General features: G+C 40.8%; 1 protein-coding gene across 3 annotated transcripts in view; it reads left to right on the plus strand.

Annotated features, from left to right (window-relative positions):
- Positions 1 to 19257, plus strand: part of ITCH (itchy E3 ubiquitin protein ligase) — a 67026-nt gene that overhangs the window by 20754 nt on the left and 27015 nt on the right. For 2 of the 3 annotated variants that reach the window (XM_062604067.1, XM_062604066.1), the window contains exons 2-5: positions 10117 to 10207; positions 14479 to 14617; positions 16781 to 16905; positions 18053 to 18190. In XM_062604067.1, coding sequence (XP_062460051.1) covers positions 10138 to 10207; positions 14479 to 14617; positions 16781 to 16905; positions 18053 to 18190 — 472 coding nt within the window. In that variant the 5' untranslated portion in view covers positions 10117 to 10137. The remainder of the gene's footprint in view (positions 1 to 10116; positions 10208 to 14478; positions 14618 to 16780; positions 16906 to 18052; positions 18191 to 19257) is intronic. The other variant, XM_062604068.1, reaches the window with a different exon arrangement.

A 19257-nucleotide genomic window follows, 5' to 3' on the forward strand; every position in this document is an offset into this window, starting at 1 on the left:
GCCTTCTCTTCTCCAGGATGAACAGCCCCAACTTTCTCAGCCTGTCTTCATACAGGAGGTGCTCCAGCCCCCTGATCATCCTCGTGGCCTCCTCTGGACTTGTTCCAACAGTTCCATGTCCTTTTTATGTTGAGGACACCAGAACTGCACACAATACTCCAAGTGGGATCTCATGAGAGCAGTGTAGAGGGACAGGATCACCTCCTTCGACCTGCTGGTCAGGCTCCTTTTGATGCAGCCCAGGATACGGTTGGCTTTCTGGGTTGCAAGCACACACTGCTGGCTTATATTCAATTTTTTTGTTGACCAACACCCCCAAGTCCTTCTCCACAGGGCTGCTCTGAATCTCTTCTCTGCCCAACCTGTAGCTGTGCCTGGGATTGCTCCGACCCAGGTTTAGGACCTTGCACTTATCATGGTTAAACTTCATAAGGTTGGCATCAGCCTACCTTACAAGGTGGACTGCAGCCTCCTGCCAGGAGCCTGCTCCTGCGTGGGCTCTGCACAGGCTGCAGCTTCCTTTTGGGCATATCTGCCTGTTCTACTGTGGGATCATCCATGGTCTGCAGGGGACAGCCATGGTGTTCTTCATGAACTTCAGGGGAATCTCCGCTCTGTTGCCTGATAACACCTCCTCCCCTACTTCTTCTTCACTGACCTTGGTATCTGCAGAGTTGTTTCTCTCACATTTTCTCACTCCTCTACCACACAACTGCTGCACAGTGGTTTTTACCCTCTCTTAACTGTGTTATTGCAGAGACACTACCAGCATCTCTGATGGGTTTAGCTGGGGCCAGTGGTGGGTGTCCTGGAGCTGGCTTTCTCCAGCATGGCACAACTCCTTGTCTTTTCTCACAGTGATTACCCCTGCAGGGTCCCTGCTACCAAAGCCACATAAATCCAATAAAACCACCTACTTTGGAGACAGGTTTGGGGCTAAATTTGGTAAGTTGTCTTTGATAGATAAGAACATTGTGTACTCATTGCTTTCAGGGATTTGATACTCCATCAAGAAACGGCAACCAGCAGTTGTTTCAAGATCTTGCTATATAGGGTAAGCTTCCACAAGAGGAGGCCCAGGAAAATAGTTTTGCCCATCATGAAATGGATAAAAGAGCACAAACCCTTATAAACAAACTTTGTGTTGTCTGCCCATAATAACACATGGGTACTTCCAATCATAAAAGGAATAGGCTGGAATATCTGGTTTCTTGACTGAAAAACATAGTCTTGCTTTGTGAGTAGCAAGGTGACTGCTTCCCTTCCAGTCCACAGATCAGAACATAAATCAGGTGTGCACAACAACTAAAAGCATTCTCCTGAATCCTCATCACACAAATATTAGGATGAAGCATAGTTCAGAGTCAATGCAGTATTGTGTTGAAACTGTATTATTACAAAATCTTTTTTAACAAGAGCTTAAAAGGCTAAAATAAGTTTCTAAAAGCAGTGATTTGTAAGGGGTTAATCCAGTTACTGTCCAGTTAATACCAATGAATCCAACAGTTTAAAAATCTGATTGTCGTAGCATGATTCGAGTTTCGCTCTCTTCTCTGTCTTCCTAAAAGCAGTTTAATTCTCTCTGCTGTGGGTTAACATGTGTGCTAAGTTTAATATATCTTGTTTTCCAACAGTGGTATTTAAGAACCAGGCATTTTAAATATTGCTCTATTTCTAAGATTACAGCAGTTCAACCAGTTTTGGCTTAGTGGTTTGCATATATGAATTGTTGTCCTCTTTGAAATGTATTGTACCATGAGAAGGAAATGGCTAAAATAAAAATAGACCATCCCTTTGTTTTTACAAATGGTTTTAATTCTCTCATGCAGCTCTCTGCAGTGGCTTTCCTTGCCAGGCTTCTTGGAATCAAGCAAAAGGCATATGACGTTCATGTACACTTTTGTCTTTTGTTCCTCTCTGAGCATTTCTTAGAAGTCGGTAAAAGCTATGTCCTTTTAGTCAGGAAGGAAATTCATTGGCAACTTAAGTGAGTTGGTGGCAAAGCCTGTTCTGTCCCTTTTATCCTGCCTGCCACAGCCTTAGCCTGAGAACAGCTTGTGGTTGGGGAATTACTGATGTGCTGCTAAAAGGGAAGAAACTGTCAAACTTCTCGATTCCCCCCTCCGCACCCCTTTTAGTGTTCTGTATTGCAGTACTGTTTCTTTACATGTCTTTTTTTCCAATTGTTCAGCATCAAATGCTATCTGTATGTAGAAAGAAGTCCTATGAAGTATTTCTGCCAAGGGACAGGTCATACAGGCAGGCTTCTTGGTGCACAGGGATGCTAATGAATGAATTCTCTATAATTTTGATGTAAGTCTTTGGTTTGAGAGGCCTGAAGACATAGTTTAATTTGGATTGCAGACAGTGTTGTTGGAAGCATTTTTGTCTGTATGTTGAAGTTGATGGACCAGTTCTATCTGCACAGTTTGCATACGGAACACTGGTGATCCCTGGTATTGAGGTAAAAGTTACAGTGTGAATATCACGGGGTGTCTGGCCACAACATTTCCAGAGTTATTCTGTCTTTCCTCAGGCAATCTCTTTGTTTTGATAGGTTAAATATTTTTCAACTCTTTCAACGTAGAAACTGTGGATTCAAAAGAGTTTCCCATGTTTATTTCTCTTTTGAAGTGGTACTTCACAAAACCAAGGAATTGGTGCTGAGGTTTAATGTTGTATAATTAATTGTCCCAGTGCTTTTAGGAAGGTGTTTAAGGCTGTGAATCTGTAGTTCCTCAGTCTTTGCCGCTATCATTTTAAATATGTTCATAACACAGCATAGAGCCATCTTCTGATGCTATTGTAGGATATCAGTAGGGTGTCAGACTGATCATTTATATTGTGTATGAGGTCGGTGGAAATTAGTATGACAAATCTCAGTGAGACTTTACAGGAAAGGAATGTGGTATTTACTTCTAAAGTCTCAGTTTAATTTTACCCACTCCACTCATTCTCTCCTACACATCATTTCCTCTTTTCTCTCACAGTTGTGTACTCACAAGCACCAGGACATTTGTGTGTTGAGGTGGTATAGTTGGTGTCTCTTATGTGCAATATGGAGCTAATGGTATCTGTCAGCTGTTTGGCATGGTTTTGAGTTCCTTTTGGTGACAACCTACTTTATAGGTGGATATTTGATATCCTATGGGAGTCGTTTTAAGCGTAGTCCTTTGCTTTAAAATCTGGCTTACTTCAGCCCTCATAAATCTGAAGTAAAGGCTTAAGTTGTTTTTTTTATTCCTTACTTGGAATATCCATATCCTTGTAGCTGCAATATGTTTTCCTGCTGGGCTAACAGGAAAAGGAAGGATGTATGTGATGTAATGTAATCCTGCTGGCACTCTCTTTAACCCACAGGTTCCTTTGCTGGCCAGTCAGCTGTGTCTTACCAGAGTGAAGGCATCCTGGTCTTAACGCAAACACTCCTCAGAAAAGAAGTGTCCTTTGTTATCAATAAAAGCTATTCTTTTAACCTTTGTTTTGCTGGTTTTCCAGGTTTATACATGCATGTTTCCATTCCTCCGTAGTTCATACTAATCTTAACATCTCCATTACAGTTGTCTACAAGGTATGTTTACCTGTAGCAGAAAAACATCCAATAGGAATATTCAGGATAATAGTTACCCAGATAATCTCACTCATAAGATTATATATATATATACACCTGTTGCAGGAGATAAAGGGAGATATGACTTCTGACTCTGGAATACCGCTGTACTTCAAAACGGTGTAGAAATGAAAGCCTGTAAGCAGATGCAACAAGAAAGTGGTTCTTGTGTTGAGCCAGAAGTACAATGGATCGTATCTGTGGTATATATAAATTAGGTAGTGGGAAAAATGTAAAATACACATTTTTAAGGTGGCATAATGGGTGAAATTTCTACTTAAATGTCAAGGATTTCTCATTAGCAAGCCCACAGTAGGGAAAGGACAAAAGTTGGACACCTCTTCTCTTATGGTTCTTGGTTTATCTATCTTGCTTTCCCCTTGTTGCAGCCCCTGAAGGTTACTTGGGTTGCTTCCCGAAGTGATTAAATTGTATTTCCCATAATTATATTTTTATTTAGTCTATTGAATTGGCTCAAGTGTTGTCTTTGAGTCTGCATCTCACTCATTCTTACCAGAGCAGCTGCCTTTATGTGGCTTCGTGAATAATTAAACAGAGTGTGTATGCCGTAGAAGGGAGGTGTGCATGTGGTGCTGGGTCTAACCTGGGGAGTACTTTTGCTGATAGCAGTGGAGATGTGTCGACACCAGCTCAGCAGTTCAGCCTAGAGTCTTGGGCTGGTTTCCAGTATACTCTGCATTTCACAGCTGTTCAACAGGCCATTTAGGCTTCTGGATTTTAAATTTCAGCAGATGTATTATGGCACAGACTACTTTGATTTTTACTGCCTTTCTAGTGAATAGGTGTAGTGCTGCTCGCATGCAGGAATGGCCATTCTGCTGTTAAAACCCTTTGTTTCCATTCCTTATATAAATATCCCTTGATGCAGACCTCATAATTGCTTCCCTTTCCAACATGTACTCAACAGTCTTATGTGTCTATTCTTCCTGGTTGATTACTCAGCAGTTTATTTCTTTCTGTGTCTTGTTACTTATTTGGACAAAACTGACCATGTCCTTGAAACTTATTTTAGGGGAAAAAACTTATGAAAAATGTCAAACAATAAAACCAGCGCTGTCACAGCCCTTTTTAATTTAGAGATGAAACTTGAACAGTTAAAGTAACTGCAAATTTGCTAAACAAGTAAGTTGACAAACTAGCTGGCTCTGCCTGGGCTTACTGGGTGATTACAGCTAATGTTTGAGAGAACTTTTCCACAATATCCGTGCCTTCAGTGAAAAAGAGGCTTCAGTGTATTGGGGAAAGGAGGGGGAGCATTTGTATTTTATTTCTCACACACAAAAAAGTGCCTTATCAATGTGAACAGGTTACTCTGAACTTGCTCTGAAATACCTAATCTCACCTCTTCTTAATTGTATGTCATTCCCATCCCTGTTGATAAAAATAACTGTTGTAAAGGGGACATGTTACAGTTTATGTATTTTTTTCAAACAAAACTTTGCATATTTTACACTTTCCCCAGAAGCCTGTATTCCTGGGTTACACAGTGGGGTTGTCAAAATCACTGTTACTAGCTGTGGTAAATAAGCTTTTTCATGATGCAATGATATTTTTTACTGGGTTATTGAACCAGCAAATGCACTTTGGATTGGGAAGCCTGTAAAGAGCCTCTTTTGAGAATGAATTACTAAACATAAGGCTTACAGCAGCCAACAATGTGCAATTATTTCAGTAGTTTTTAAATTATAAAGAGCATGTGCCAACATATTTTCAGAGCTATGCATGTATAATACATAGTCACGGGGTTTCATTCTGACCTAGTTGTCTCTTCTATTCTTTGAAATAAATAGGAAACAGTATTACCTTCCTCAGTAAGCCAGTTATTTAACATGAATCCCATCACTGAATAAAGTCATTGTAAGTTGAATTGCTGTAATGCTCTGAAGATCTCTCAAGCCTTTGGCAGCATTTTATTTTGATGGGTACCCCCTGGTTGTGTAGGGTAAGAAGCTTCTTCCCACCTCTTCCCTCACTTTTCTTTAACCAAGAAGCACTCAAAGCTGCACTCAAAGTGTTCCCCACTACTTCTTCTGATTTCTTAAAAGAAAAACATGAGGATCATCCCCTTCTGCCTTCCCTTTTCTTAGAGTGTTTGTAGCATCCGGTAGAATGCCTTTGTTATTCCACACCACTCCCACAAAAAAAAATATCTGGTGATGAAGTTTGCCGTCTTGGATTAAAATGCCACTGCAGATGATGCAGTTTGGCCTGGCAGCATCAGGTCATGCCATAGGAGAGGCTTCTGAGAAAGCTCACTATTAGAGGTGGAATTCAAAGAGCTGAATCCCAAGAGGATGCATGCACTGAATTTCCTACTGTGAGGGAGATTTATTTTCAGGCATGTTTGTTCAAACCTGCCTGAGTACGAACACTGGCATATGCAATAATGAAGCTGAGTGTAATTTATCTAATGATCTACGCATTATGGGAGCATGTTATAAAACCAGACCTCCTACCTACCTGGGAGTAAGTGTGCAGCCACCGAAGAAATTCAGGCAAGTGTTTGAAAGGTTACTTTTTAATGACAAGAAGATGTTAATTCTGTATTATTCTGTATTATATCTTTTTATGTACCATATTATATCTTTTTATATGCCAGATAATTTGTCTTGTTCATTTCTGAGGAAATTCTACTTACCTGATCCTTTGCTGAGTGTTATGCTGCCCTGCTCTCTCTGTGACAGCCTTCAAACCTTGCAGCTAGTGTTTCTAAATTGCAGACTCTGACAGGTTTCTTGGAAAAGGGTAGCAACATCTCATGGCAAAAATGGCAATATAAGCCATAACATCATATAAAACAAAGCAAAACCAGGGAGAAAGAACCCAAACACACAAACCCAAATCAGAGCCCTAAATATGTATGAAGATGTGTGTAACTTTCTGCTACAGAAAAACTGCTTGCGTGTCCATTCTGGGTTTGTTGAAGTACTTTTTGCATTACAGTGAATTATAAAGCAGACACAGCTTCTTTATAGTGATTTCTCAGAGTATAGTTTTGCTCAGAAAATGGTTATTTATGACATAATTTGAAAGCAGTCATTGAGCTCATTTCTACTGGCAAGAGTTCTGAAAGTCTCATGCAGTTAAAATGCTTGTTGGTGTTCACACATGATGGCTCTTCACATCCAGTTGCTGACAGAACTGCTTGTCTTAAATAATTTGCTTTTCACAGAATCCTGAATGTGTTTTCTATTGTAATAAACCGAAATGGCAATATCGTAATAATGATTCCAGAGTGTATGTTGTCTTATTTTTGTGATTAAGTTTCTAAGCAGCCCTAGGCTGGTTTTGAGTTGAAATCCTATGCAGTGCTACTATTAAAAATAGCTCTTAATACAGTAATTTCTTACCAAAGAGACTTAATTTGTGTATTTGTTATATAAAGAGGAGCTAAATGCTAAAAATTTAGCTTAAATACAGAAATCAGATGGATATGTGTGACTTGAGGGGTTTATTGTGTTTTGCAATCTTGTTGTGCTTCTAAGTGTAGTTCATTAATCATCACAGATTCATATTTGACTACTGAATGTATTTTAGCCTTGTTTCCTAAGAAAATAAGGTGTATACAATCCCACCTGCTGATCCTGTTCAGCTCTTCCCCTTTTCCTGTGTGTTGCACTACAGACTTTGATAATTGCTGATCCACTCCAGCAAAAAACTGAGGGAGATGGAGGTGTCAAAGTTGGTTAAATTTCTGAGTTATAAAAATCTGGACAGAGTGTATATATATGCGTGGTAGGGAAAAGGCTTAGATTAGTGCCCAGCTGAGAGAGAAGCTGCAGTGTGAGTTCAGCTCTTCCTTGTTGGGTGCCTGGCATGGAACCAGGGATTCTGTTTGCTCAGTCTTTTTCAGCTGGTGATCAAGAAGAGCAGAAAAGCTGTTGGGAGTTGAGGTGTTTGAAAACATGAGAAATAGGCTGTTGAAGTGCAGCGTACAGGTAGATTGTTGCTTCCTGATTGTTTTCTTGGAACTCTTCCTGGTTAACCAATGGAGCTTGCTTTAAATGAGGAGCTGTTGGATATTGGCAAGTGTGTAATAAAGTAAGACTCCAAAGTTTGATTGCTCAAAAATAATTAGAAATGTTATGGCAGCTGAGAGAACTCAACAATCAAGGCCAGATTGGACTGGCCTTGAGCAACCTGGTCTAGTGGAAGGTGTCCCTGCTGATGGCAGGGGATTTGAAGCGGATGAGGTCCCTTCCAACCCAAACCAGTCTGGGATTCTATGTGTAATGTAGTCTCTTTTCTTCTAGAAGCACTGGGAGGCAACAGGTTCTTTAAGTTGTGCCAAGACAGTTGTTAGTGAAAACCGCGTCTTGCATGTATACATGTGGTAACTCAGCACATGTTGCAGGACAGTCACTGCAGATGTGATTAAGCTGCTAGGATTTTTTCTGCATATTCTCAAATTGGTGAAATATTCATAAAGTCATGTTAATGAGTGTATTTTGCAAGCTTAGAAATGAAAGTGAGTTTTAGCATGTGCTCCTGAATAGATGTTGTATGCTGTATATGCCTACTATATGACTTCAGTTAGAATCCCCTTCAGTAATTGCATTTGTATTCTGGGCTGTATTATCTCTCCAGGTGGAAAATAGAAGCTCCTCTGTAAATGCAAACTCCTTGAGGCTATCCTGCATGTCTGTATTGGTCATGGTGCTGTTCAGCTGCTTTTTTAAAGTATAAAGGACGCACCTAGTGAGTGCAGTAGAAGGATCAGAATAAGAATCTTCCGTTAAATCTTCTACATTTAGACTACTTTTGAAATACTGATTTCAAAACCTTTTTCACTTGAGCAGGATTTATATTTGTGTGATTTCCATCTGGAATCTAGTAATGAACAGTACTGAACTCCACTGATAACACTACATACTGTTGCAACAAGTCATTAGTACTCTTTTTGGTGGTATCAAGTTCTCCAATAATTCAGTATCAGCAAGCTGTAGGATGCAAGAACTTCCCATTCTTCTTATCCCATTGGAAGCTACCTGTGGAATTATCAGTTTCATAGTAATTGTCACAGGATACAGATTGCAGCCTCTAAAAAGAAAGTTGCCATATTCAGATCTGATCTCCCTCTACAAGTAAAGTTGTGCACGCAGAAGGCAAGGGCTGTGCTTCGTTAGACCACTTGTGGTGTTATCAGTCCATTCATGTGTGTATAGCCTTTTGTGCTCAAGGTACAGATATTAGCGTGGTAGTTTCCATTGTGGAAAGAATATAGTGTGCAGAAAATTACCTGGGAGCTGGCATGTGGTATTTGATCTGCTCTGGGGTTCCAGTTTGGTGGCTGACCATGTGCAGCAGTGGGCTGGGAGACGTGTGCATTCCCAATAGCCAGTCCCTTGGCCAGAGCCGCTGAGCCCTCACCAGGTGGGAACCCAGAGAGGGGTCAGACACAGAGGTGGATGAATGGGTTTGCAGTAGGTTATGACCACAGAACACAATGAGGAGGGAGCACGGCATGAGAGGGATGCAGTAAGTTGAATCCAGTGGGTAATTTGGAGTTTTCAAGAATCCATTCATTTTCCATTGAGTAATCTGCTGTAGAGGTTTATATTTAGTTTAGTTGGTAAGGGATACTGAGCTGAAGATGTGTCCTAAAAATGAATAGGAGACAAGGATGGCTGGGCATTTCTAAAGTGATGTCTCTTTTTAAAGTAGTAGCATGCTGTTTCATTGCTGTCAATTTCGAAGCTCGATGATGCATATTGTACACTTTTTCTCCCCCGGCTTCCCAAAACCAAATACTGAATTGAATGAAGTTCAAAGAGTAGTAGGAATATCTGTGTGCTTTGGTGCTAGGAGTCCAGCCTAGCACGAGGTAGCACCCACTACCACACCAGTGTGAGGACTGGGGTGTGGTAAGAGGTCAGGTTGAGCTCAGATGAAAGGTATCTTACCCTCTTTCAAAAGTGATCTATTTCCTCTCTTAGTTAAGTGCTTTATAGAATTACAGCCCCTCTCTGTTGACTTGATCTGAGTCAATTCTGACAGATACAGAAATGGGTTTGTGTATTTAAATTTGAAATCCACTTTTTAATTGAATCATTCATTTTCAGTCTTTTTCCTATGCTTGTGGGTTGTTTGGTTGATTTTTTAATATATAACCAAGTAATACTTGACATGGGCAGCTAAATTTACCCAGGACTTACAACATCGAAATAGGCTGATACTTTCAGACATAAGAGGTACAGCAAACTTTGCAATGAGAATGTCATTCCCTCTCAGTTACTTGACAAATGGAAGGGACAAAATCAAAAGACCTCTTTTGTGTAGGACATGAATATTTACAGGTCGTGTAATAGTAGAGACTAAGCCCTTTGTAAACCGTTTCCTGGACTGTGGGGGAAAAAAAAAGGAACTAGAAAGAAAACAAGCATGGTGGGTTTGTTTGCAGTATAATGTATCTACATGCCAAAAACCAGATGATTTAATTTTTGAGTTTCTGAGGATTGAAATGTTTACGTTGTGTCTTCATCCAGATTCAAGATCCAGCCCGTATTATGGCTGGCAGTGGGTCCAGATCAGGACCATCCAGTGGGTTATCCATGAAATCACAGCTTCAGATCACTGGTAAGCCTTTTGAAAGGAAATCTCTCTTCTGGTTAGAAACATAGAAGTGTTTTCTTTCTCACAATAAATTGCAAGTCACTAGTATGTTGTATTTTGGGGACTTTGGGGTTGCACAAAACCCAAGAAAAGTTGCATAGTAAAAGGTGTCTTGCCATCATTACTTGACAGCTATTTTATTCAGGATTTTATCTAAAATGCATAAAAAAAAGGAGTAACTGTTTTTAAATGCTGTTAAGTAAATTGTACAGAACAGTCCTCTGAAATGTAATCCTGTATTATGATACTTCTTTCAGTTAACACTTGACATAATACCAAATCCAGCATTTACTCTTAACAATCTCAAGCTAAGTGAATGTAAACTGCTGTTCATTAAATCTGACTTACTGCTTCTCCCTTGTGACATGTTTTTGTGGCCACCGTTATAAAGGAGCTTTAATAAACATATTGGTAAGAATACTGATGTAGTTGATCACCTGTAGATTGCATTGGAATGGATTTGCCTGCCATGCTTTGCTTTTTCAGTGCCCCACCAACAGGGTAGCTGCTGAAACTTAATTCCCAAGTTTTACTCACTGTAACAAACTTTACTAAAGCATAAAGGCTGAAGCCTGGGCATATGGGATCTGTGGATGTAGACAGGTCTAGGTTTAGAAGCATCAAGGGTATATTTTGAATGCTCAGCATGGAAGATCTGTGGGTATATGCAGACATTTCACAAAGTTGGTATTATGGGAATGAAAAAGAATTGTCAAAAATAAGATGGGAAAGCTTTAGCTAGAAAGAAGGTTGGAATTGAGTAAGTTGTACTGGTTCTAGCTGTCACCTTGAGGTCACAAGCTTGTTTTTTCTCAGTGGGCCGTGACTCTTTAAGAGAAAACTTGTTCCTACATGTTGATACTGGGGAGAAAAAGATAAAGAGGTTTGGAAGGGGATACATCCTTTACATAGCTATCTAAGGCTTACTCTGTTAAAGACCTGTGACTCACATAAAGAAAGTAAAATGAAAGAAATGGCTTTGTTTAGAAATTAGACTGTTAAGATATTTGTGTGGTTCTCAGTTTGTGAGAAGTTGAGCCATAGTCTGCAAGCAGACTATTTCCTGTGCAAGCAGGAGTTACTTTATCTGTAAACACCACCTGCCCTACCCTCAGCTCCCTGTTCCACTGTCTTCACTAGAATTAAATCAACTTTCAGGTTGTCTGGTTGAGAACAAACCTTGAAAGTAGGTAAAAGACTGCTGAGTTGTGCTGCTTCAAAGTAGGTCTTGATGTCTTTGAGATAGCAATGTTAAGGCATGAGGTGCTGTAGTATAGAAGTACTGGAGACATGAGGGGAAGGCAAGGGGAGTTATTTGTGAGAATTAATGTTAGCTAACTAGAGTTAATTTCTGTAAGATGTCTTTAATAGAGAAAGAGTTTCCCTTGAGAGCAGTTCAGAGCAGTTTATACTAAGCTACTTGTCTAAATCTCTAAAGGAGCAGACTATAAAGGGAATCTACGTAGATTAGCCATATGGGCTTGAATTAGTCTTTTTTTAAGGATGTAGTGCAGCTGAGGTAAGTGACGAAAACCCAGGAGACCAAGTTGTTATTTGTTAGAACCGAGTGGACTTCACTGCCCAATTGGAATTATCTTAAGTACTGAAAATTGTCTCAAATACTGGCTTGTGAGTTTAGTTTTATGAAGGAATCAAAGAACACTCCTGATCCAAGAGCCAAAGGTCAGGGGTAGGCTGGTGCATACACATGCTGCTTTGGCTACATGGAGGCAGCATAGCCATGGTTGTTTGGAAAGACAGGAGTGTTACAGTCAATGATGTTGAGTGTTTAAAAACAAAACAAACCGAAAATCAAACCACCAAAAAAAACAACCAAACAAACAAAACACCAAGACATATGTGCCTGTTTATGTTCATCCCCATTCCTGTCCTGTGTGTTGTCCCATGTATTCTGTCCGTCCCCACCTCAAACCTCTAGAGCAGCAAGTCAAAGAATCGTATCTTAGAGAGTGGTTTGTGTTGGAAGGGACCTTAAAGCTCATCCACTTCCAACCCAGTGCCACGGACAGGGACACCTTCCACTGGAGCAGCTTGCTCCAAGCTGCGTCCAACCTGGCCTTGAACACTGCCAGGGATGGGGCAGCCACAGCTTCTCTGGGCACCCTGTGTCAGCACCTCAGAACCCTCACAGGGAAGAGCTTCTGCCTAAGAGCTCATCTTAATCTCCCCTCTTGTCAGGTTCAAGCCATTCCCCTTGGCCTGTCCCTACAGGCCCTTGTAAAAAGTCCCTCTCTAGCTTTCTTGTAGGACCCCTTCTAGATCAGTAGAATCGTAGAATAGTTAAAGTTGGAAAGGACCTTAAGATCACCTAGTTCCAACCCCTGCCATGGGCCGGGACACCTCACACTAAACCATCTCACCCAAGGCTCTGTTCAGCCTGGCCTTGAACACCACCGGGGATGGAGCGTTCACAGCTTCCCTGGGCAACCCATTCCAGTGCCTCATCACCCTAACAGGAAAGAATTTCTTCCTTATATCCAGTCTAAACTTCCCCTGTTTAAGTTTTAACCCCTTACCCCTTGTCCTGTCACTGCAGTCCCTAATGAAGAGTCCATCCCCAGCATCCCTATAGCCCCCCTTCAGATACTGGAAGGCTGCTATGAGGTCTCCAAGCAGCCTTCTCTTCTCCAGGCTGAACAGCCCCAACTTTCTCAGCCTGTCTTCATATGGGAGGTGCTTCAGTCCCCTGATTATCCTCGTGGCCTCCTCTGGACTTGTTCCAACAGTTCCATGTCTTTTTTGTGTTGAGGACATCAGAACTGCACACAATGCTCCAGGTGAGGTCTCACAAGAGCAGAGTAGAGGGACAGGATCACCTCCTTTGACCTGATGGTCACACTCCTTTTGATGCAGCCCAGGATACGGTTGCTTTCTGGGCTTATGTTCATTTTCTCATTGACCAACACACCCAAGTCCTTCTCCTTGGGCTGCTCTGAATCTCTTCTCTGCCCAACCTGTAGCTGTGCCTGGGATTTCTCCAACCCAGGTGCAGGACCTTGCACTTGGCATGGTTAAACTTCATGAGGTTGGCATCAGCTCACCTCACAAGTGTGTCAAGGTCCCTCTGGATGGCATTCCTTCCCTCCAGGGTATCAACCGAACCACACAGCTCGGTGTCATGGGCAAACTTGCTGAGGGCGCACTCAATCCCACTGTCCATGTCAGCGACAAAGATGTTAAACAAGACCGGTCCCAACACCGATCCCTGAGGGACACCACTCATTACTGGTCTCCAGCCGGACATTGAGCCATTGACCACAACTCTTTGTGTGCGGCCATCCAGCCAGTTCTTTATCCACTAAGTGGTCCATCCATCAAATTGATGTCTCTCCAGTTTAGAGACAAGGATGTCACTGGGACAGTGCTGAATGCTTTGCATAAGTCCAGGTAGATGACGTCAACTGCTCTACCTCTGTCCATCAGTTCTGTAGCCCCATCATACAAGGTCACCAAATTGGTCAGGCAGGATTTCCCCTTAGTGAAGCCATGCTGGCTGTCACCAAGCACCTTGTTGATTTTCATGTGCCTTAGCATGCCTTCCAGGAGAATCTGCTCCAAGATTTTGCCAGGCACGGAGGTGAGACTGACTGATCTGTAATTCCCTGGGTCATCCATTTTCCCCTTGAAAATGGGGGTTATATTTCCCTTTTTCCAGTTGTCGGAAACTTCACCTGGCTGCCATGATTTTTCAAAAAAATGAAACTCAGAATTTGCCTATAGCTTTTCTGTAAGTTTGCATTGATACAGGACACTTAAACTTATTTTTCTTAATGATGTTTTTTTCACCAGAAGTGGTGGCAGTTTTCCATGATTCCTTAGTGAGGAAGACAGAGCATGTTTTGAGCTTTTTAACAAGCAAGTGTAATGAACTCCTGTAATTCTTTTGGCTGGTGATAGGATGAGGTTGTAGAAGATATTTTCTACTTTCAACGCCTAAGCCCTTTTGGTGATCTTATACTGATTATTATTAATTATACTGTCTGATCCTACGGAAGTGCTGTTGCATGTTTTAGGCATATGTGTGAGCTGTAGCATCATATAAAATGATCTGGAATGCAAGAGCATTTTGTCCATCTAATGTTGGTTGTTTTTTCTTGAATAGTGTTGTCAGGCATCAGTGACTTGATACTTGAATACTGAAGCACACAGCTGAAAAATACTGTTTGCAATTGAAATCTTACTGAATAAATTACTTTTTTTTTTTTTCTTGACAGTTATTTCAGCAAAACTCAAAGAAAAAAACAAATGGTTTGGACCCAGCCCTTACGTGGAAGTCTCCGTAGATGGACAGTCAAAGAAAACAGAAAAATGCAACAATACAAACAGTCCAAAGTGGAAACAGCATCTTACAGTGTAGGTTTGATGGTTTTGTTTTCCAGTTTACTAGATCAAAGTTAATGCAAATGACAGTGGACTTCAGGTTTGTGCTTTTAAGGCAGGCATTCAGTGTTACATGAAGGTGAGATATTTGTGTTAACTTCTGGAGCAAATTATCTTAGAATCATACATCACAGAATCACAGACTGGTTTGGGTTGAAAGAGACTTAAAGTTCATCCAGTTCCAATCCCCTGCCACAGGCAGGGACACCTTTCACTAGACCAGGTTGCTGCAAGCCCTGTCCAACCAATACTGATACCAATTTGTCTGTTGTAAGGCTTCTCAAAACTCAAGGGAGCACAAGGGGCAGGTGAATACTTTATCTCTGAGAGCAACTTTCTAGGAAAAAAAAATTGTGAGTCCATTCTGTAGTATGAGCTCTCTTATGATGCTTGTTGTTCTGCTGTTGCCAGAATACTTTTAAGAAGGACAAGTTAAATATCTAGGCTTTTTGGTTTCTCTGATCTCTGGGAGAGGTCCATTATTCTACAGGATATGCCTTATTCACATGCATTTTCTCACCTGCCATAATCTTGCTACAGAAGATTTGGTTAAATTTAGCAGTTTTGAAATGAGCATGTTTTGATTTGGCTTGTTTTGGAGCTAGAGGGAGGAGGATGTGAGTTACTGCTGTGACAGAAAATCTGTGTGCATGTGTTTCTTCTCCAGTAGGGGCTTTCCCAGTACATTACTGCTGGCATAGGTGTGTGGAGTGGAGAGTCTGACCACATAGGTAATCCTTGATCAAGAGCTTCCAGGTTTAGGGAGTGACACTGCTGGTGGCTTTTTCTAGGAGCAGAGGTCAATAAATTCAGACTGTCTGTGTTTGGCAGAGGCTGCAGTATTGTGGTTTTATGACCTTATCAGCCCACAAGATTTTTCAGGGGGAACTGAGGCTCTTGTTTGGTCTATATGGAGGCTGACGTTGTGGCTGGTTGTAGTGTGTCTGCTCTCTGGAAGGTATCTTTCCAGTTTATAGCAGCATGTGTTGAATGAAATTCAGATTGTTGTATCACTAAACCAAGTAAAAATGTAAGAAAAGCCTCAGGGAAGTGAAAGGGGATAAAAATAAATGGTTGGATTCTTTGAATTACTTGGAATAAAGAGAAACTGTTGTGATAGTTTGGTCCATAAGGGTCTTTTTTGATAGTAAACCTGGAACCAATTCTCCAGCGACATAATCAAATTAGCAAACTGTAGAAGTAATACATCCTGCTCCTGGAGATGGTGAGGGGAGTTTATGAATTGTGAAGTCATGGGAGAGATAGTGTGTTCTTCTGGTCTCAGGAAATGCATTGTGAAGCCAGAAGTACACTAGTAAAATGCTAAATACTTTTGTATACATTCCTACTTTGTCAGAATACAATGTTAGTATGTGCCAGCTTATGGGGGGAGCAGTCATTCTAAAAATAATTTTGAGCATTTCTGAGTACTTCACGTTTTATGGGGTGTCCTAATATGGGGCTTTTGACAAGGGTCTGTAGGGACAGGACAAGAGGGAATGGCTTTAACCTGCCAGAGGGGAGATTGAGATGAGCTCTTAGGCAGAAGCTCTTCCTTGTGAGGGTGCTGAGGCACTGGCACAGGGTGCCCAGAGAAGCTGTGGCTGCCCCATCCCTGGCAGTGTTCAAGGCCAGGTTGGACACAGGGGCTTGGAGTAACCTGTGGCAGGGAGTTGGAACTGGGTGATCTTTAAGGTCCCTTCCAATACAAACCAGTCTGTGATTCTGTGATTTTCTTCTCTTATAACCTGTACAGAAAGCAAATGCGTCTTCCCACTGTGTGAAAAATTCTCACATCAGGGTACGCAAATGCTGAACTCGTGAAATGTGAACCTGCAAGAATCAGTCTGGTTTTTATAATCCTGGTTACACTCAGATGCTAATTGTGAGCTGATAGCTTTTCTGTAGGTATTTCCTTTGAAATAGTAATAATAAAAAACATATTTTCTGAACAGCCTTGCAACAGTCTTGTATTTAAGTGACAGCCTGCATACTAGGATGTGATAGAAATGGTGTGATGTTAACCACTGCTGTTTCTTTGGTTTTCAGTGATTTTAAGTAGCAGTAGACTGGTCAGTTCATCCACTTCCCCTGCCAACAAATGGCCTTACTCAGTGCTTAACTTCTTCTTTTCAGAATTGTCACTCCTGTAAGTAAATTAAACTTTCGAGTCTGGAGCCACCAAACTTTAAAATCTGATGTCCTTCTGGGAAGTGCTGCTCTGGATATCCAAGAGACTTTAAAATCAAACAGTATGAAACGTAAGTGCTGCATGCAACTCTGTAGATGGCCTGTAAGGATTCCTTTTGTGGCTACAGGCTGCATTTATGAGCTTCCTTCCACTTTTTCAGTGTGGAATATTTCGTTATAGACAGTCTGCTATGATGCCATTGAAAACCTGGTGGTTTTTCACTTTACTGGTCTGTGCAAGAGGGAAAGCCTAGTTAAAGAAAAATGTTTCCTTTTATATAGCTTAAAAATCAAACTGAGATCTTCTTAATGTTAGGAAATGTATAAAGTTATTTTTGTTCTAAATAGTTTTTCGTGCATTTCAGAAGTAGTTGGCTTTTAGGAACTATGTACATCCTGGGAAGGTTGAAAGAAATGCGGAATTCTGCACCCCTGGTACAGAATTTCTGTTGCTACGGCATAAAGCTTTGTGCTGTCACACTTAAGTTCTGTCCTTTTAAAGAAGTGTTTGCTTCTGAGCTTCCAGATGTGGGCATTATAAATGCAGCCTGTTGATAGCAGTGTAATAAGGTGTTGTCTTGCCAGAGTGTTACTGCCCTGCTGAATCTGGGTGAAAATTGCCCAAGGGGACCTGCATTGTGGTGTATGACACCGGATACCCTGCTGTAGTCACTGCATTTGTGTTTCAAACCATTTCATCAAGGACTGAAAAGCAGTTATTTACCCTGAAAATACCTTTGGTCTGGGGATATGATGCAAAATCTTCATGTTCTAAATGTGAATATTGATGTCCTTAAATAAATGTGAAATATTTTAATCAGAAAATAGAATTGATACCTGCTCCATGTAGGGATAAGGTGAATTCCATTTCCTAACTACAGGTTTTTGAAGGCAGGTGTATTAATTGCTTTAGAACTGTGAACAGAAACGTGAGACTCAATCTCTGCTGTGATGATAATCCTTTCATTAGCCAACAACAAGCTTATGCTTCAATTTTCTCCTTTTTATAGAAATAGTAACTTTTTCCTGACATCTGGAAATGATTAATTTTATCACAAAACCCAGAAAACGTTATGGAGAGACAGAGTAGTGGTGCTGGGGTTTGTTTTGGTCTCTTTTTCCCCTCGATCACTGTGTTCTAAGAATGGCTTCTTGAATAAAATGTACTTTTTTGTCATGCAGTAAGATAAACCCCTGTTCTTCTCTGTACCTTTTCAGTTGAGCAGGTAGTGGTGACATTGCATCTTGTTGGTGACAGAGAACCAGCAGAAGTAGTAGGAGATTTGTCTGTCTGTCTAGATGGCATGCAGGTAGATCCAGAGCTCCTAACCAATGGTGATGCCTCAAGTACAAGAAGTAAGTAATTTTCAATTCAAATGTCTTCTGAATACATCTGGTATACAAAGGGGTTATTTTTTTTCTGGAGGCCTTAAGACAATGTTTTAATAATAACAGCAGTGGTTTCATAACTTCCTGTTTGTAGAGACCAGAACTCTTATGCACATCTATTTGAGGTGGATTCATAGTCCATAATGAAGATTTTCAGCCTTATTGTAATGAAAAGAAGATCAACATCTTTATTTTTGGGGGCTTTATTAACATATCTAGCAATTACAAATTGTAATGAAACCCTCAGCTTCCCTGAATGTTTAATAACTTCAAGGGAATAAACAGAAAAGTATATAAAGGAAGTTAATCTCATCATCATCATCAGTACTCTGCTCACTGGGAGACTTGGGTTTATATTTGTTTTTCTTAAAATATCTCATTTAAATAAATGTTTTCATAGACTTTGTTCCCTGTGGAGTGCTGCAGAGAGGGATCCACTATTCTGTTTAGTTGGTGCCTTCAGTTTCAGATAGTTAGTATGAGTTTTAAATGAAAATCTTGAATATGTGTAAAAATGTGGAATTGCATTAAAATAAAAAGTAACGGGGTTTAATTCCATTGGGGCAGGACAGGAAATGGAGCATTTCTGCGGGTATTGTACATTGCAGAGTAGAAACAGATAAGAGGTTGTTTCTCCAGAAGGCAGCATTGGAGGGACTGTGCCCTGCAGCAACTGGCTAGGCAGCCATTTGGCAATTTTTAGGCTTCTGCGATTTTTTTAAAGCACTAGAAGACATTGCTTTGAGATTCCACCTGAGTATCATAGGAAAATGGAATTAACACATGAGCTCTGTGACCATTATTTCTTAAAGTGTTCTTTGCATCTTGTTAAAAAGATCAATCAGACAATCTGATTTGTAAGTAAAAACCAATGCTGGGTTATGTGGGACTTGTGGAGCAGGGCTGAGGTGCGTTGATGTGATGTTGTATGAAAGTAACAGATACTCCTCTTCTGCAATACCTGGTTTTCTTCTGTGCTTTCTTCCATTTCCTGAAATTCACCGACTGAGAAAAAGGTGCTAGCAAGTCAAAAA

Source organism: Pezoporus occidentalis, unplaced genomic scaffold (assembly GCF_034315485.1).
Source record: "Pezoporus occidentalis ecotype Australia unplaced genomic scaffold, CSIRO_AGI_Poc_V1 ctg83, whole genome shotgun sequence".
Classification (NCBI taxonomy): domain Eukaryota; kingdom Metazoa; phylum Chordata; class Aves; order Psittaciformes; family Psittacidae; genus Pezoporus; species Pezoporus occidentalis.